The sequence below is a fragment of the Brassica oleracea genome, chromosome C3 (genome assembly GCF_000695525.1).
Source record: "Brassica oleracea var. oleracea cultivar TO1000 chromosome C3, BOL, whole genome shotgun sequence".
NCBI classification, from domain to species: domain Eukaryota; kingdom Viridiplantae; phylum Streptophyta; class Magnoliopsida; order Brassicales; family Brassicaceae; genus Brassica; species Brassica oleracea.
In genome coordinates, this window is record NC_027750.1 from 50,536,285 (window position 1) to 50,555,111 (window position 18,827).

An 18,827-nucleotide genomic window follows, 5' to 3' on the forward strand; every position below is an offset into this window, starting at 1 on the left:
ATTGTAAGATATTTTTTGTTTATAAGTAAACAAATAATATAGTAATATTAATTGCTGACAAAAAATATGGTAATAATAATAATTTCATAGAATTTTCAGTGTATTTGACACATACAACATTTTTAACGTAATTTTATTTAAAGCAATGAGTATTTAAATTAGCTTTACTTATTATCATTGTAAGAAATATGTTATAATCGTAAGAAAATATATTATAGGATATTAAATAAAATATAAATAAAAACATCAATATGGTATAAATAATACATATGACAAAGAAATATGTGATATGGGGATTAATAATATATATTTTTAATAACCTAAATATGTAACAGAAGATATTTTGGATAATAACTAAGGTTTCACAAATTCTTTATTCATTTCACATTTGCTCACCATCCCAAATATATTAAAAATAGAAAAAAAAATTGTAAGTTTTACTCATTTCTAAGTCAATTTACTATTTATATTTTTATTACATAGAAGTAATATATTATAATATAGATATTAAATACAACATTATTTGAATAAACTCGGGCGTAACCTGGGAAAAACCTCTAGTTATGTTAATCACACATGAGAGTGATGTTAATTAATAAAAATGCTCCAAAGATAATAAAAGGGATCAAGACTAAGGGTGTGATTGGTAAGTGCTGTGAGTGCTTTTTACAGCTCATTTTTTTTCTACATCTATTTTAGTTTATCAATCATGCTCTAAGAAAAAAATTAAAGGTACAACAATAAAAACTAAAATAGGAAACAAATAGCTTTGGAAATCAGTTTTTCTAGAGCTTTATATTTAGTTCTCTGGAAATAATTAATCTACAGCTACAGCAATAAAATCTACAGCTATTATTTTAAAGCAAAAAATAAAAGCCACAACACTTACCAATCATACCCTGAGTATTGGACGGATATTTGAGATCCAAAAGCCAATGTCCACCCCTCGAACGACAACACAAAAGGCCCATATATCTGAAACTGGGCCTAATCGATTCAACTTAGTCGGATCCAAGTCGGGTTAAATTAGGGATCCGAATTACAAAACCGACTAAAAGCAGAGAAGGGGAAGTTAGGGTTAAGGAGCCACTAGCCAAAGCCGTTACCTTTGGTTGCTCTCACTTTTTTGTCACTTCATCCATCAGAAACCCTAGAAGACATGCCTAAATCAAAGAGAGACAGACCAGGTCAGAACTCCTTCTTCCTTCACTCTCACATGTCTGAAACTATTGAATCTTCGTTAAACGAGCTGAAAAGCTCTAAGCTTTATAGCCGCCGTCAAGGGTTTAGATATTTAGAGTTACCCTTTTGAATAAAAATTAAATCTTTGCATCAATTGGTGAATGCTTTGCTGTGTATTGCTTGCAGTTACTTTGTCGAAGACAAAGAAGAAAGGAAGAGAGCACAAGGAGACTATTGTCAATGGAATCAGAGAGGCTGTTGAGAAGTATTCATCTGTCTATGTTTTCTCTTTTGAGAACATGAGAAACATCAAGTTCAAGGAGTTCCGACAGCAGTTTAGACACAACGGAAGGTTCAGTTTCTTTTGGTCAAAGACATAAGAAGATATTGTTTTGTCTTTTAGTCTTTGATTTATAGTTTTGGTTTTTTTTTTTTTTTTTTTTTATTGGGTTTAGGTTCTTCCTCGGTTCGAACAAAGTGATGCAGGTTGCTCTAGGTCGTTCTGCTTCCGATGAAATGCATCCTGGTATCTTCAAAGTCTCCAAGGTTGTGTACTCTGCTTCTCTTACTTGGCCTTTTTATTGTCAGCTACTTATGTTTGTGGAATGTTGTTTCAGATGCTTCGTGGTGATGCTGGACTTCTTGTTACTGATATGCCAAAGGAAGAGGTCGAAAGGTATCTATCTTTCTCTTGAATCCATGTCTCTTTGTTGCAACTGTTGACAAAGCCTTCTTCATTCGCAGCTTATTTAACGCTTATGAGGATTCAGACTTTTCAAGAACCGGAAGCACTGCAGTGGAAACGGTTTGTGGTTGATTAGAACTTGTCACATCTCTATGTATAGTTGTGCCATCTCTGCATCTCTTGCTGATTATTGAACAACTCTGTTTCGGCGCCATTGGATTGATCAGGTTGAGCTGAAGGAAGGACCTCTAGAACAGTTCACACATGAGATGGAACCGTTTCTTAGGAAGCAGGGTATGCCTGTTCGTCTTAACAAAGGTTTGTTGTCTCATCATTTTCAGTTTCCATCTCTCACTCAATACACTACTAGTTTGAGTGTAATCTTCATTACTAAAATGTTACTTTCTTTTGCTGATTCATTATGTAGGTACGGTGGAGTTACTCTCCGACTTTGTAGTTTGTGAAGAAGGAAAACCTCTTTCACCAGAATCTTCTCGCATTTTGGTAAATAAGAATCTCTATTCCAAAAGCCTTTCTTCATCTTGTTTGTGTTCTGAATATTAGGAGATTGATCACTCTTGTTTATATTACTTGCAGCGTCTGTTGGGAATCAAGTTGGCTACTTTCAAACTCAACCTAGTCTGCAGATGGAGCCCTAGTGACTTTGAGCTTTACCGAGAAGGCTTGGATCTCTCAGACGTTGAAACCTCTTGAAAAAAGCCAAGATTTTGATGATCAACTCTTTTTAAGTTTCTTAATATCGTATTATTGCTTGTTCTGTTTGGTTCTTGGTTTGCACTTGGATGTTTTATCTCAAAGTTTTGTTTCTTTGATGTTTGTAGAATACCAAATTATCATCGTGACTTCCCTATTCTAGTATTCTCGACTGTAATACAATATCAAGCTTACTATTTTAAATCTTATTTTCCTGTTATTCAGTTACATTATTGAATCTGACAAAAATGCAAGGTTTACAAAATTTCCAAAGTTTGGCATTTTGATGTATGTTATCTTGGTGGATTGATATATCAAATATTTGGGCCTTCTATTACGGTTTAAGGACTTGCCTGCCCAATAACAAATGTAGAATTTATTCTTTAATATTAAGTTCTATATACAGTAAAATCTTTATAAATTAATAACTCTTTGAAATTTTATTAATTTATAGAGATATTAATTTATAAAAGTTTTCTAATTCAGATTTTTTATTTTAAGATATATTTATTTTAAGATAAGAAAAATATTTGATTTTAGTATATATACATTAATTTTTTTAAAATTTTTTTTTTGACATTTATATTAATTTTATTTTAGTGTTTGGTATATATAATGTATATTGCATAAAAATTAAATGTGGTTTTAGATTAATTACTAAATATCATCATGAATATATTAAATGTTAAGAAAATATAAAGATAATTTCATTGTGAATATAAACAAACAATATAATAATAGGTTCTTACTTATATAAAATATGTATACATATAAATTATTAATTTATAATTCTAATGAGTATATATTTACATAAGACTTTTCTAAAAATATTATTATCTTATTATTTTATCGATTTGTGTCAAATTTTAAACCGGCCCATGTTAGGACCGGCAAAATTTATTAATTTATAAAAACTATTAAATTATCGAGTATTAATTTATAGAGGTTCTACTAGGCCTGAGACTTTTTATCCGAGATCCGGATTCGATCCGAGATCCGCTCCGGATCCGCTCTGAAAATAGGATATTCGGGGTGCCCAGATCCGAATCCGAATAGTAAAATCTTGGATCTGTCCAAACCGAATCCGGATACCTTAATTTTTAGGTCCGGATATTCGGATCCGGATCCGTATTTTTAAAACACATTAAATTTTTAAATTTCATTAATATTAATATTTGATATATTAATATTTATACATAAATTAATCTTATAATATTATATTTTAGTTTTATAATATTATATTTTAGTTTTATAATATTATAGACATATATATATATATATCTATAAATCTTGTATAAATATTTAATTTATGTATTATATTAAAAAATTAGTATTTAAAAAAAAAAAATTTTAATTATTTTTACGGATCCGGATCCAGATATCCGCGAGTAATAGAATATCAAGACGGATATCCAGATTTTAGATATCCGGAAACCACGAATCCGGATCCGAATATTAAATTCCCGGATCCGGATCCGGGTACCCTGAATTTTCCGGATATCCAGATCCGTCCGAGGCAGGTTCTACTCAATATATCCTTAAAATTTTGCTTTTTATATTTTGTAGACAATAATACAAACATACAAAAATTGTAAATTTGTGGAGATGAAGAAGTGACATGAGATGTCAGATGAGGGTGTGTGGGGCATTAAAGGAGGAGCAAGAAAAGTGAAAAAGTGAGAGCAGAAATGAAATCATGAAAGTGAGGGAAAAATCAGGTGAGAAAGACTGAAGCCTGACTGACTCTCATAACCACCATTTTCAATCTTTTTGGGCACTGAAATCCATGTCGTTTATTTTCTTCTAAAAGGCAAACGACAACAACTTCTGCTCTGAAACACTGCATTTACTCTCCTCTCCATCTCTCGTTGACACTGATTTTGGCTTTTTCGTGATGGATGAGCATCTTTTAATGTTGTTCTTCCCATTTATAGCACATGGTTTCCTTTTGTATTAGTTAGTTTAGCCAAATGAGAGCGTTTGTTACAATAAATTTTTACAAAGTTGAGTAAAAAAAACCATTTAAAAGCTAAGGATTTTGAACATATCAAAATATGATGGTGATAATAGAATGCCTTTTTCAGTTCGCTTAGATAACATACATATATGTACATAGTTTTTTTTGTTAAAGTTAATATAGGGTATCTCAAACTTAATGAAAATGTCTACACTAGTCTTCAAGGAGAGAGTTGTAGTCCACGAAGAATCCTTCTCTCTGAAAAGTTAAGTAAGGGTCCAAAACATGGTTCTATATCCGTGACCATAAATATTTAGTATTGTAAACTGAGATGTTTGAAACAATAACATTTTTAAAATAAATAAATTTGACTTTCTATGAAAGCTAACAATTTTTGTACCCCATGGCCAATTGACGTAAAATCATATAAATTATTTTTCCGTAAAACCAAATACATTTTACCCCAATGGTTTATCCTCTTTATAAACTAAAGGATCTTTAGTTCCTAAGTTTTTTTCTCGACGGACAGGTCTGCTCCACGTTTCTTAATACATGAATTTTTGAATTTTCTAAATAGATTTGCCTCTTATAGCTAGTGTAAAAGAAAATATATTTTTGTTGATGAAAAGTTTAAAACATATCCTTTTATCAAATGGCATCTTATAAGATTCGGTCTTTATGTGAGTGAAAATGATTTCTTGTTAAGTCAGATTGAGACTAAGCTACAACTACGAGAATGTAAAGATGTGAAAGAGAAAAGAGGCGACTCGTAATCATATTTTATTAGGTGTACATCAATCATTTCCACCAGATAATGCACAAAACTTTGAACTCCATCAAATTTTTCTTTCCAGTTTAATGCAAATTACTACTGTGCTTCCCTCAATCAATGCTCCATTCATTTTTTGTTCTCTAGAATGGTCCCTTAGTTTATAAAGTGAATAATAGCATTTTCTAAAACATTATTACTCCTACGATAGCTTCCATAAAGAAAAGTTACAACTTACACCAACCAATCAACAAACACCACACCATTACGACCATCTTTTTGTTAGAGACATTTATTAATATCAACGTAGCCAAAACCAAATATATAAAACAAGGAACAAATATTCAATACAATGAAATTTATATAACCGGAAATTTTTTAACCGATGTTCCAAACAATTCTCGGAATCTACAGTGTAATTTTTCAGTGGATACAAACGATGCATAGAGTAAAAAATTGATCCACAACATGGTAACCACTAATACCATCATTTCATTAAAAACTATTAATGTTGTCTTTTGCCCTTGTGTGAGTATGAAGAAGTATTGAATCACTCGGCTTCCCCTTCCGTTGTCGCCGAGGAAACATAACACGTAACAAGAGACGACGTACTCTCATCAGCCATAACGGGGAGCTGAAACAGATCCTTGCAAGAATGGCAAGTGATCTCCAACATTGTTGCATTAATCCTCTTTATTGCTTCTTCTCTAACAACATGAGCCTTCTCCAGCTCGGCCTTCGCTTCTTTCCTTATATTCTTCGCCTTCTCAAAATCCACTTGTGCCATCTCTATCTGCCTCCTCGCTTCTTGTCTCATTTTCTCCGCCCTCCTCGCTTCCTCAATTGCTCTCTCCATTGTTAAACTTGACTCACCCTTTTCGTTTCTTTTCACTTGTGTTTTCGTCCTTCCTATGGATAGTTGAAGCTGGAGGTTCTCGAAAGGAGCTGATGAAGCGAAAGCTAGAGACTGTTGATGCGACGCTTGTGGTGGCCTTAAGAAAGGAACTCCAAGCAAAAAAGGGTTAATGCGTGGGGTTAAAAAGGTTCTTGATGGAGTTGCATGGCCCTCTGTGTTCTGATGTAGAGGACGGTGGTTGGTGGGCTGAGGTCCCCGGATGGTGCAAGTATCTTGGTGCTCTATGAAACTTTCAACCCTGAAAAAAAACCAGGAGAATAATCAGGAAAGAAAGAGTTACTATTGCACACATATTTGTTTAGTTGATAACCAAAACAAACTGAAAATTAGGGTGTACATATATATATGTCTAAACTTGAATGATAATAGTGGATGGAAATAGGGTTTAAAACATTAGGGAAAAATATGCTTGGTGGAGTACGTACGTAATCAAAGACAGTAATATATATAAAACAAAACTGAGTGGACTTAGGTATCTCTGGAAAGGGATAATGTGGTTATAAGACTTTTTAGTTTGTGTAATAAATTAATGCAACAAAGTGTGGGTAAAGGAAATCTGTAATGTGAAAAAAAAAAAAAATCTGTAATGTGGTCAATGTGATGAAATGACATACTAAAACATACCACTATGTGGTTAATTCAATTATTTAAAATAATCATATCTGACAACAGTCACAGACTGACCTTCTATTGGTAGGTTATGTCAAGAATATATCCACATTAAAAAGAGAAATAACAAATCTTTATGCATTATAGATAATAGATATACCAACATTACACACCATTCTAGAAAACATTCTTTGGTTTAGTTCAAGGATTCCAAAATTTCCTATTATATACTTTTTCTAAACACTAAAAATTTGTATAAATTAATTATCAAGAAAAAAACTTTGAAAAACCAAAAAATTCAATCATCAGCACATTAATTAGGGTTTTCCGCAGAACTTATTTTTTTTAGATGAGAGTACAATAAGAAATGATGAACCTGGAGAAAACGCGGCCGCAGTCGCATGAATGACCGCGTGAACCGCAGGTTTTGAGATGGGCTTTGTAGTCAGATTGAACAGCGTAGCCTTTTGAGCATCTCTCGCAAACCCATTGCTTGAGGACGCTGTGTTTCCTGCGGAAGTGCTTTTTGATTCCGACCAGATCTCCGAGGGCGTGGCATGGGTCGTGGTGCAGACAAGTTGGCTCAGGACACACGTAGACTCTCTTTCTCACCTCCTCATCTTTCTTCTCTCTCTTCAGAAGCTTCCATGGTACTTTATGCCTTCTTCTATGCATCTGGAGGTTCTGATCCCTCTGAAAGCCTTGGTTGCAGATCTCACACACGTACCGATCTGACTCTAGCAGGGTTCTTGGGGATAAAGATACAACATCAGCATCTGGATCTGTTGGCACCGATAAACAGGACTATAAATGATTATATTGATACACAAAAGTATCAAGAAAGCCAACCCACAATATTATCCTATCTATAAATCATATGGAATATAAAGAAAAGTTTTGGAAAGTTATCGAAATCCAAATCTCAAAAAGAAAAACTATACCAGAATTAATGAAAACCTAATAGTAGACAATACATATTTTCAAGAAAATTAATTTGAATTATTTTTAAAAAAACCTGGTGTCCCTGCTGGTCTCCGTTTCCTCTTATTAATCACGGCTGCTCCATTGATGGCAAGAAGAAGATCGGGGGAAGATGAAGAGGGAAAGTTCTGATGGTTGTTGTTTTTCTCGTAATCTATCATCGGTTGAGGTTTATAATAATCTCCTTTTATTTTCTCTTAACGATGGTGGTATTAGCAGAAGCGTACCGATTACTTTGTGACTACTGAAAAAGAAAAGAAAATCAAAGAATCTTTTGTTTTTTCATGTGAAGAGATTTGAGATTGTTTCTCTTTTTCATCTTTTATTTGGTGGATAGTGCTGTCTCAGCTTTATCTAATAGAAGAAAGATAGATGAGTTAAGAGGGAGAAACAAAGGTTTTTGCTGTCTGAAATCAACTTTTGTTTCAGCTCTCTTTTTCGAGGCCTAAAAGTTTATTTTTTACCCCTTTTACTTAATCTTATTTTCCTGAAAAAGTTTATTTTTCTTTTGTTAATTGTTTCATTGACCTACCACCTTACCTGGAGAAGGCATTGTATCGTCTTTGATTGTTTTAATCTTCTTCTTTACATACATTCATTATCTTCTTTCTCTCTCACTGATTATGTAAATGCATACACATACACACATACATGTGACCTAAAGGAAACGGGGTTGAGACTAGAGCCCACATATATATTTGGAAAAGAAAAAAAAGAACATCCCATTTAACAACAAAACAAATCTAAGTCATTATTATTTCATATTACATAATCTTCTTCTCCACAAATTACTCTTTAGTTTTCAAGTTGTGTTATTAAGAAAATTATTAGAGCAACTCCAACAATAAAAAACCATATAAGTTTCTAAAAGAAAAAAAATATTAGTATTATAGTTAAATCAATTATATTTTATTTTTTTAAGTCAATAAAAACACTAATTTTCTCTTACATGATGACATGTGTATTTTAAGGTTACTAGTAGGTTTTAAAAACCTCTAAGTTTAATTTTTTTTTGTTTTTATCTCTCTTAATTTTTTTATTTTTTTATTTTTTTATTTTTCTTAAGTACTTAGAACCTCTCTTCGTACCCATTGTTAGAGGTGTTCTTATCTAAGGACTCATGGGAATTTGGATATATATATATATATTTTATTCTCGACAACTCACGCCCCTTTCATGTCTGAATCCGTATTTGTGAGGAGCGAGACCACTAACGTCAAAGAGATAATATCATTTCACCTATTATCTATCAATGCGTTTTTTTCAGTTGGCCTTTTCAAAAAAAAAAAAAAACGTTTTCAGTTGGAAGTTTATGATTTTTAATATGCTATAAGAGTTAACTTGCTAGGTCCATACAGGTAGATACAATCGATCCAAAAATATGAAAAATTGATTTATTTCGATATGAATGAGAAAAAGGTACTCTAGCCCGAAAGTTATGTTAGGAATCTTATATTAGAAATAAGGAGCAACAATAGTATACGAATAAAATGTATTAATGATGCCCAATACAAATTTTATAATGTTACATCCAGCAGGTACGTAAATAAAGGGACGACTTAAGAATTTTTGTTCTGGAAGTTGGACGAATAATTACTTATTATTACGTTTGTCGTGTGCACATAATCAACTCATGTTTCTGTGTGGGTGAGGAACGTAAATCGGAATCCATACAATGTGGTACCATTATATGAACAGATCATATAGTATAGTAGACCCAGTGAAGATCTTTGGACAGATTTTGAAGCATCACGAAAGAGCCAATCATGTAAAAAGTGTACAAAGACCGGGTCCATATGAAACACGGATCCAAATCGATTATTTTGAAATTTCTTGTAATTCTCTTCCCTTTCATTTTATTTGTTTAATGTTTTGAAACGAGATTATCGTTATTGCTTTATATAAGTTATTAAGATCATGTTTCGTTTTATTCCTTTTGTTAAAAGATTTACTATTGAATCGTCTCTTTGTTGAGATAATGTTTCTTCAATCTGTCTCTAGTGTACTCTTTGTTCAGTTGATCAGCGTGTGTTGCATATTTTCCAAATGTATGTATGGCTTTATCGGATCTAAGACCCTTCACGAATTCAAGAGTGCCTGTAAATTGTTTCCAATAAAAGATTTTGGTATCATGATAAAAGAAATAGCATATACACCACATGGCTAATTTAGTTCTTCTGAGATAGTACAAACAACTAGTGTTGTTTTCCATGATAACATATATATATATCATATGTTAGGATATATATCATATGTTAGGAAAGTTTGTCAGTGGATTAATGGCATAAATGTCGTCATTGACTTCATAGCAATCTCTATACATGGACTACTGTGAAAATTTAGGCTGCGTACATCATACTGTTATACCATCCGATCCGGAGTGAGCGCAGGTTTCGAGAACGCTGCTCATTGACAATGGAGAAGAGCAGAACAAACTGAGCTTGCTGAACCAGGAGTGAACTTAATTACTTGAACTCTTCTTGCATATCTTCAAGAGATATACACACTCTTGCTCTTTTGCTTTAAAGTTGTTGACTTCTGCATTATGACTTACATCGTCTCTAGCTAGAAGCCAACAGAGACTGTAGAACTGGTGACTTGGTCATCTTCTCCTCGATTAATTGGCTAGGCTTTTAAGTTGTAACAATGTCTGAACATTCACTTTTTGTATGAACTGGCCCATGAAGATTTAAGTAGTGACCGTTACGTTGTATCATTTGGCCTTTGTAAGAAATATGCAAGCAATTACTACAAGTAGGTTTAAATTCTACTAAGCATGTGCAAAGTGTTATTAGAGTTCAAATCTAATCTAATCTATTAAAACTGAAGTATACTTTTGAATTTCCTCTTAGTTTTTCATTTTATTTACTAACCCCTGCCACTGAGTTAATATTTTTTATTTTAAATTAAAGTAAAACAGGATAAAACTTGACCATACACTTATCTTGAAGCCACCAGAATGTAGCACTATTTAATTGAATTTTATAAATATAGAAACTAGAGAGTATATTTTCAATATTTTTCAACTTGACGAGTATGTTTTAATTCAATAGGATATTCTAAACTTATTCCAAATTCAGAATATTCGTAACTATTAAATTTTGTATCCCACTGAAAAAGCAATCTAATATATCAAGATCTTATATGCATATCCTAAGTTAGATTTTTTTTTCCATCGATTAATGAGAATAAATATAAGATCTCTTATTTAATATACGTGCGTTTAACCTACAAATACTAACCATCTACGTATCAAACATTCACACGATTTTCACCAAGGTATGTTATTACAAAAAAGGTGTTATTACAAAAAAGGTTCATCTGACAGAATTTCAAAACTATATATGACTAATTACGACTTGCAGGTTTAAGCTTCATCTGATGCTAAAAGATGATATATGAACTACCAAATTCATGTTCCTAGATTGGATAGCAAAGGGAGGAGAAGGAGAGATCCAAGAGCATTGATAAAGACGATGAACACAAAATGAATCATGCCATCGATTAATTCGGTCTTAGCCAAGATGGTGAGTGCAATGGTACATGCCTCCATCAAGGGCTGTAAGCTATAGAAGGGCTGTAAGCTATAGACTGCAGATATTTTAAATTGCAGATATTTTAAAATAAAATATGTGAAATATGTGATGTATATATAAAATAATAATTATTTTTATCACTTAAAATAATTTATATTAATATTTTTAAAATTATCAAAGTTTACTGTTATTTAAAATGTGATATGTAAATAATATTTATATTATTTAAAATATTTCAATAATTTAAAAGCACCCAAATTTAGAGTAAAATATTTATAGATGTTTTTTTTTATGATTATCTTATTTATTTGATATTATAGATATTTTTTTTATTCTACAATTTCTACAGCTTATAAATGAAAGATGTAGGTTTTTTAACTAAAATACATAAGAAAAATATTTGTTTTATTTTTTTTGCTGTAGGTTTAAAAATAAAGCTAAATCGTGATTGGTAAAAATTAATAGAAATTTGATGTAAGCTTTAACTTTGAAAAGTAAAGGTAAAGCATGATTGGTAAAGTTTAATGATTTAGAAAAAAATAAAGCTAAAGTAGGTAGATAAAGTCCAACCAATCACCCTCGTTATATCAACTTTAGAAAAACAACTTTACAACATACATACTTACATGATATTTGCTTATAACTGCCTTGATTTTTACAGATTATATCAATGTGTCTTCATTTAGGCAAATTATGATCGAAACGACCAAATCTGATGTGAATAGAACATACTCTTCATTTTATTCCATATATAATCAAGCAAGAGACGCAAATTAGGCTTTTGGTTGGGGTCTATAGTTAATAATTATTTGTAAGAAAGCACTACTTCCAATATTTATGATCCATTAAAGTCTTTGCTCTGGCCATACCATTTTTATGATCGATAGCGATTTGTCATCTACGTTATTGCTTTCATTACAAATTTACAAACATTTCATATCAAACAAGTCAAATAAAAATGATTATCTTTCTATAACCAAATACTAAAAGACAATAAAATATTCACCATGCAATTTGGTAAAATGGCGATTCATTCATATAAATAATCAGCCAGGTAAGTTTAGTAAGATAACACAAATACAAAAATAACAATTAAAAATATCATCTAACGTCAAAAAAAAAAAATATAAGATAGCATCTTCTTATGCTCTAAGCCTTAGCATAAAACCATGTGGTTTATGCAATATTTACAACACATATGTTTCAGTTACTGATATCTTTTAACTTCTAAATTTATTAGATATGTGGAGGATAAATTATTTTTATACCAATTGGTATCAAAAATATTACTCGAAAGCAACGGATAAAATATCTAAATGTTTATTTGGTACAATCCAGACGACATTAACGTCCATATTTGACAAGGATTCTCAAATAGGCCTAAATGAAATGAAAAGAAAAATTTATACTAAAAATCCTGAAATATTTTGAGATATATCTGACGTTGATTATCATCCACATATTCAACCAAACAAAGTGAGAACAAAAATAGAAGAAAACCAAGGAATAAAAAATGAATCTGATCAAGTTGCAATTAGAAAAGGTGATTAAATCTGGGTAACGTGTGAGAAAAGTAAACTGGCTCTTCCATAACTATAAGAGGCAAAGAACTCGGATCCACGTTATACAATCTATGTTGATCAGTTTATTTGATATCCTTACATGTGAAAGAATAGCGTCTTCAAAAAGTTCCCATTTATCGCTTATGATAGTCTGGAACTCTGGTCTCTCTATCTAATATGATACCTTTCTCTTCCTCTACTTCATCATGCTCCTCCTTTGTCTCCTCTTTTTTTCTGACTCCATTCATTAATGACTTTCTCGATCGCTTCAATGTCTTTTTCAGAGATTCTGACGAATATTAGGATATCATGCGCGTTTGAGACCCCAAACTCTTTGCAAAAACCAAAGTAGAGTGCTAGGTCTTCTCTTTGAGATGTAGCCTTCTTTACAATCTTAAGAGGCATAGCAGCTGGATAGATCTTAATGAGAAGCTTGGCTATAGGCTATAGCGCTGCAGATTCTTCCATAGATGTCAAATATCTCGATCACTAGGCAGTCCATGGGTTCAATGATAAGAGTCTTCTTCATGTTATCAGCCATTGGACGGATTTGGAGAAGCATACGGAGAAGAGACTGAAGTTTCTGAATCCTCTCCAGCTCTTGGTTAACAGAATCCAATAATCAAGAAACGAGAAATAAGCTCGGATGAAAGCGTTGAAATCCGAGAATAGACGTGACTTTGGAGCAAAGGACCCCATGCACGAGCATTAGGTATTTTGTTTCAAACTATGTTTCCACAAAAATAAAAATAAATTAACCAGCTTCAAATTGATTCAGAGAATAAGAGCATGCCCATTAGAGTATCACAAGGGGTTCATGGGCTCGGATTCATAGGCCCGAAATAGTTTTTAAATTAAAAAAACTAGACTTTGACCCGCGTGCCCGCGCGGGTTTTGAATTTTTTTTAAATATAAATTACTCTCTCCGTTCCTAAAAGATATATGTTTTAGAATTTTCACATTTTTTTAATAAAACATATTAAAATTTAGCTATAAATGCATAGTTTTTTGTAATTTTATATTTCCTATATTTTTAAACCAATAAGATTTTAAGAAATGCAATTAGTGTTCTTGAACTTCACAATTTCTCATTATTAGTTGAAAAAAACTACATTGAAATATATAAAATATGTATATTTTTGAAACAAATTTTTTTTCTAGAATATGGATCTTTTAGGAACGGAATGACATTTTTAAACACATAGTTTATTTAGATATTTTTAGGTGCCTACAGATCTATTCGGACTGATAATTTCCTAACTTAAATCCCTTCTAGAAATTTATATATATGTTCGATAGTTATTTAAATTTAGAACCTACGAATCATATTCGAATGGATACTTGGATGTCCATGTCTAACTGATTCTGAAACAAATAAGTAATCACTTTTATTTTATTTTTATCACGAATGAAACAATATTGTTAGTTTTTTTTTTTGCAACCATTGTTTTTTATTTGTTCATAATATTTTATCAAAACTTTTATAACTTGTGCAGTTTCTTTTTTATGAAATTATACTAATCATATATTAACCACTTCCTTTTTGTTAATTAATTTCAAAATCCAACAACATATTGAAAAGTTTTTTTTTTCAAATATAGTATGAATTATTATTAATTATATTAATTTTTGAATATTGGATACAAACCAAGTGTATATCTTTAGGATTATTTATTATGATACTAATATTTTATGTTACATGCTTGATTGACACATTTTAATATATATCATGATACAAACCATGATATTGTAACCGATAAACCAATAGATTCATAAGAAAAATACTAAGATGAGAGACATTTCTTTGATAATTACAGTCTTTATTAATCAAGCAATATAATGTATCAGAATTATGTGGTTAAGTATTTACACAATTTTTTTTTAATGTAATCCATCAATTTTTTTATGTATCTAATATTTGTAATCTTTTTGATTCTGCACACAAAGAGTAACCGAAGCATATTTGGTATGGATACACGGAAGATTAGGTTCACTTTGGTTTTATTTTTATTTTAACAAGCAAGGTGGGTCAAATTTAAGTCAATGGTTTAGTAATGAGTTAAAACTACAGTTTATAATCTTAGTGGCATTCCTTTGTAATTATTTAGGAAGATTAATGGTGAAATTATATTTGTACTTCAGTTTTAATAGATTAGATGGGCTAATTTCAGTGAACCGGTTCGCCAGAGATACGGGTTCAAGCCACGTGGCAACACCTCATTGGAAGGACGTTTTGTGTTGACGAAGTCGAAACACGGGTCTCTCGATAGCTCTCTCATTTTCTCTCATTTCTAGGGTTTCTTTCTCTCCGAGGCGATTTGTCGAGCGACGGCGACGCCATAGCTTTTCTCCATCTAATCGACGACGGACTGTCTCCTCCACGAGCTCAGGTGAGTATCGAGTACTTTGGCGATTTAATAGAATCAATTTTTGGGCTCGAAACCGATCTCGGTGTTTAAATCGATTTGGGGGTTTCGAGTTAGGGTTCTAAATCGAGAAGGGGGTTTCGATTTATGGTTGTAAATCTTCATGCGAGTTCGATTTAGGGTTCCTTTACCGGGGATTCGAAATCGATTTGGGGGTTTAGGGTTCTTAATCGATTTGGGGGTTTCGAGATAGAGTTGTAAATCGATTAGGGGTTTTCGTTTTATGGTTGTAAAGCGTCATGAGGGTTCGATTTAGGGTTCGTTTCAACATTTTGTTTCGTCATTATGTTCTAATCAATTTGGTTTTCTGGTTCAGATGGATCCCGCAGAAGAGAGAAGAGACACAAATAGGCAAAAGGACTACATCAACATGCTAGGATACGTTGCCGATTCGGAATACGGGATTCCGACAAGGTGTCCGTGTGGTGGGAGAATCATTGACGAGGTCTGGGGGAAGGAGGACTACGACACTCTTCCTGGCAAGCACTTCTTCACTTGCAAAAACTACCAGGTAAACAAGGCTGTTTGTTTATGTCAAAATTAATTATCAATTGGCTAATTTGTAATAATTATGTTGCACAAACTGATTCTGACTTGTGTTTATGTTGTAAACAAGGCTGATGGGTTCCATTATCGTCAGTCATGGGTGATTGGTGTCCAGGAGGAGATCGAACGCCTGACTAAGCGGGTGGAGGAGGCTGAGCAGGTGATCAACGGGGTGCCTAAGCTCAATAATCAGATTGAGACACTGGAGGTTAGTTAAGTATACTTTTGAGTCTCTCATATTTGTCCTCTATTATTAAGTCACTCACGCTTTAATTTGTGTTTACATGTGCATGCACAGGTTAAAATCCTCACTGTGCAGGTTGATAACCTCCATGTTCAGGTCACTGACATGGAGAAGATGGAATGGCTGAGTAAGCGGTTGGAGGAGGCTGAGGAGGTGATCAAGGGGGTGCCGGATCTCAATAAAAAGATTGAGACACTGGAGGTTAGTGAATCTCAATAACGTAGTTAATATTTGTAAAGTTAGGTACTTATTAAGTCACTAACACTGTTTGATTGTCGTTTCCATGTCCAAGCACATGTTGAATTCCGCATTGGCCAGGTTGATAACCTCACTGCTCATGTCGAAACCCTGGAGAAGCTCTGCTTCGAATGAAACCCAAAGGTACACTAAACCTGAACTAAACTGTGCGTGGACTAGTTCTTGTTCTTAGGCTAAAGCAAACTGAAGTTTTATGTTTTTTAAAAGTTATACTAAACTAAACTACAACTAGAACTAGTTCTTGTTCTTAAACTTAAGCGTAACTGAAGTACACTAAACTAAACTGAAGTAGAACTAAAAAACTTTCACTAAACCAAACTGAACTAGAACTAAGCTAAAGCAAACCCTTAAAAAGTTTCACTAAACTAAAATAGAACTAGAAGTACAACTTACGTTTTTTTTAAAGCTACACTAAAGTACACTCAACTAGAACTAGTTCTAGTTCGTAAGCTAAAGCAAACTGAACTAGAACTAAGCTAAAGCAAACCCTAAAAAAGTTTCACTAAACTGAAATAGAACTAGAAGTACAACTTACGTTTTTTAAAAAGCTACACTAAAGTACACTCAACTAGAACTAGTTGTAGTTTTTAAGCTAGAGCAAACTGAACTAGAACTTAATTTCCTTTGAAAAACTTGCATTAATTCTGTGTTGGTTGGTCGCTGTGATGAATGGTCGATTTGAAAAACTTAATTTCCTTTGAAAAAACTGATTTGATGTGTAATGAATGCTCTGTGTGAATGTTGTTGTGTAATTAACTATAATGAATGTTTGGTAGTTAGAGTTTGTTTAACTGTGTGAGCAAAAACTAGTTTAAAAAGATAGCAAAACCACATCTGAAAACGCAAACCAACTTAAAAACACCAACAAAGAAAAACCAAACTCAAAACAGAAACCAACTTAAGAACACCAACGAAACCAAAATGGATCCTTTTTCCCAGAACTCTCCCGAGTTTGTTAACCTATTAGCTTCACAGAGCAGTCAAACAATAGACTTAGAGTCTCCTGAGATTCCTAGGTTTAGTAGCCAGAGCTCTGAAGATCCTAAACCAGTGGAAAAGAGAAAGTGGACACCGAAAGAAGACATTATCCTCATCAGTGCTTGGTTGAATACCAGCAAGGATCCCATAGTGAGTAATGAACAGAAGACAGGAGCGTTTTGGAAGAGGATAGAGGAGTATTTCAATTCAAGCCCTCAGCTCAGTGGTTTACCTCCTAGAGAGGCAAGTCAATGTAAGCAGAAGTGTACATATATTCTTTTAAAAGTGATCAATAAATTTAACATTTCATCAAAAAAAAAATGTAAGCAGAGGGGGGGAAGAGGGAATGAGCAGGTGTGCAAGTTTGTGGGTTGCTATGAGGCGGCTGTCAAAGAGAAAGCTAGTGGCTAAAATGAGAATGATGTCATGAAGGCTGCCCATGACATCTTCTTAAATGACTACCAGATGAAGTTCAGCCTTGAACGTGCCTGGAAGGAACTACGGTTTGGCATATATAGCAGAAGCATAGGACTTCAAATTTACAATTATAAACCTCAAATGCTAAATTTCTAAAGACTATAACTGATTCAAAAACAAATATGTGTCCCACGTTAGTATGTTCATATGACGATATATACACATACAAGTTCTGCAACTCACCTTACCGAAAGGTCCGTCCAAATAGGCGTTAGAGATTTTTTCAAGAAAAAAATCTATGACATGAATACTCATGATTTTAATAGAAACACATATATTAATACGTTTTTCTTTTCAAATTGTTTTGAGAACTCTTTTATACTATTAGAGATGAAATGCTCTTAGGAAAAAAAAACTAATAATTTCTAAATGTTATGAAAGTCAAAAAAACACAGCCACCGTAATGTTTGAAAATATAAAAGATGTGGGGTCCGCTGCACTATTTGCACAGTGAATTTCTCTTCTATATATACGAACATTTTCGTTCGTTGTAAAACACACCTCAACCTTCTCTTCTCTCTATAATAAAACTCTTTCTATCAGTGTTATAAATTCTACGGGTATAAATTTCGCCCTTATTTAAATTCCCGCGATATAATAAAATTCCAGTTCTTTTCATAACACGTTATCAGCACGATCACTCTGCGATTCGGTAAAATTTATTTGTATCATTTATACCCTGTTATAATGGTCGGTATACCGCCTCTACTACTATTTATATCATGTTATAATGGCCGGAATACCGCCTATATTATTTACTAGTAATTTAATTTATTTATTGGTCGGCCGAGCCGCCTTATATTCTGTTTATTATTAATTGGTCGGCCGAGCCGCCGTATAATTTATTTATTACTCTGCATTGATCGGCTGAGCCGTCGCATGATTTGTTGTCATAACATAAATATTTTATTGTCATAATTTTTTTACTTTTATGAAATTTTATAGATTTGATTGACCGTTTAATACGATATTTTCAGACTAATTTTT

General features: G+C 32.6%; 4 protein-coding genes across 4 annotated transcripts; 2 read left to right on the plus strand and 2 right to left on the minus strand.

The window, feature by feature from the left end:
• Positions 1-1,065: 1,065 nt before the first annotated feature.
• Positions 1,066-2,790, plus strand: LOC106331797 (mRNA turnover protein 4 homolog). The gene is made up of 8 exons (XM_013770210.1): positions 1,066-1,187; positions 1,369-1,534; positions 1,638-1,728; positions 1,800-1,858; positions 1,927-1,987; positions 2,095-2,185; positions 2,295-2,371; positions 2,465-2,790. Exons 1-8 carry the CDS (start codon positions 1,160-1,162, stop codon positions 2,579-2,581), a joined length of 690 nt encoding a protein of 229 aa, XP_013625664.1. The 5' UTR covers positions 1,066-1,159; the 3' UTR covers positions 2,582-2,790.
• A 2,845-nt stretch (positions 2,791-5,635) lies between these two features.
• LOC106329213 (protein indeterminate-domain 16-like) lies at positions 5,636-8,245 on the minus strand. Its single transcript, XM_013767823.1, has 3 exons — positions 7,848-8,245; positions 7,209-7,614; positions 5,636-6,461 (listed from the first exon to the last, which is right to left on the minus strand). Exons 1-3 carry the CDS (start codon positions 7,972-7,974, stop codon positions 5,858-5,860), a joined length of 1,137 nt encoding a protein of 378 aa, XP_013623277.1. The 5' UTR covers positions 7,975-8,245; the 3' UTR covers positions 5,636-5,857.
• A 4,448-nt stretch (positions 8,246-12,693) lies between these two features.
• Positions 12,694-13,530, minus strand: LOC106330841 (putative clathrin assembly protein At1g25240; the record flags this gene model as incomplete). The annotated part of the gene is given in 7 exon segments (XM_013769246.1): positions 12,694-12,729; positions 12,850-12,906; positions 12,908-13,020; positions 13,023-13,083; positions 13,085-13,156; positions 13,158-13,352; positions 13,354-13,530. Coding segments are annotated over 7 exon segments (711 nt in total), but the record flags the coding sequence as incomplete, so codon positions are not given.
• A 3,776-nt stretch (positions 13,531-17,306) lies between these two features.
• Positions 17,307-17,774, plus strand: LOC106330842 (glutathione S-transferase T3-like). The gene is made up of 2 exons (XM_013769247.1): positions 17,307-17,606; positions 17,694-17,774. The coding sequence occupies exons 1-2, from the start codon at positions 17,307-17,309 to the stop codon at positions 17,772-17,774; spliced, it is 381 nt and encodes a 126-aa protein (XP_013624701.1).
• The last annotated feature ends 1,053 nt before the right edge of the window (positions 17,775-18,827 follow it).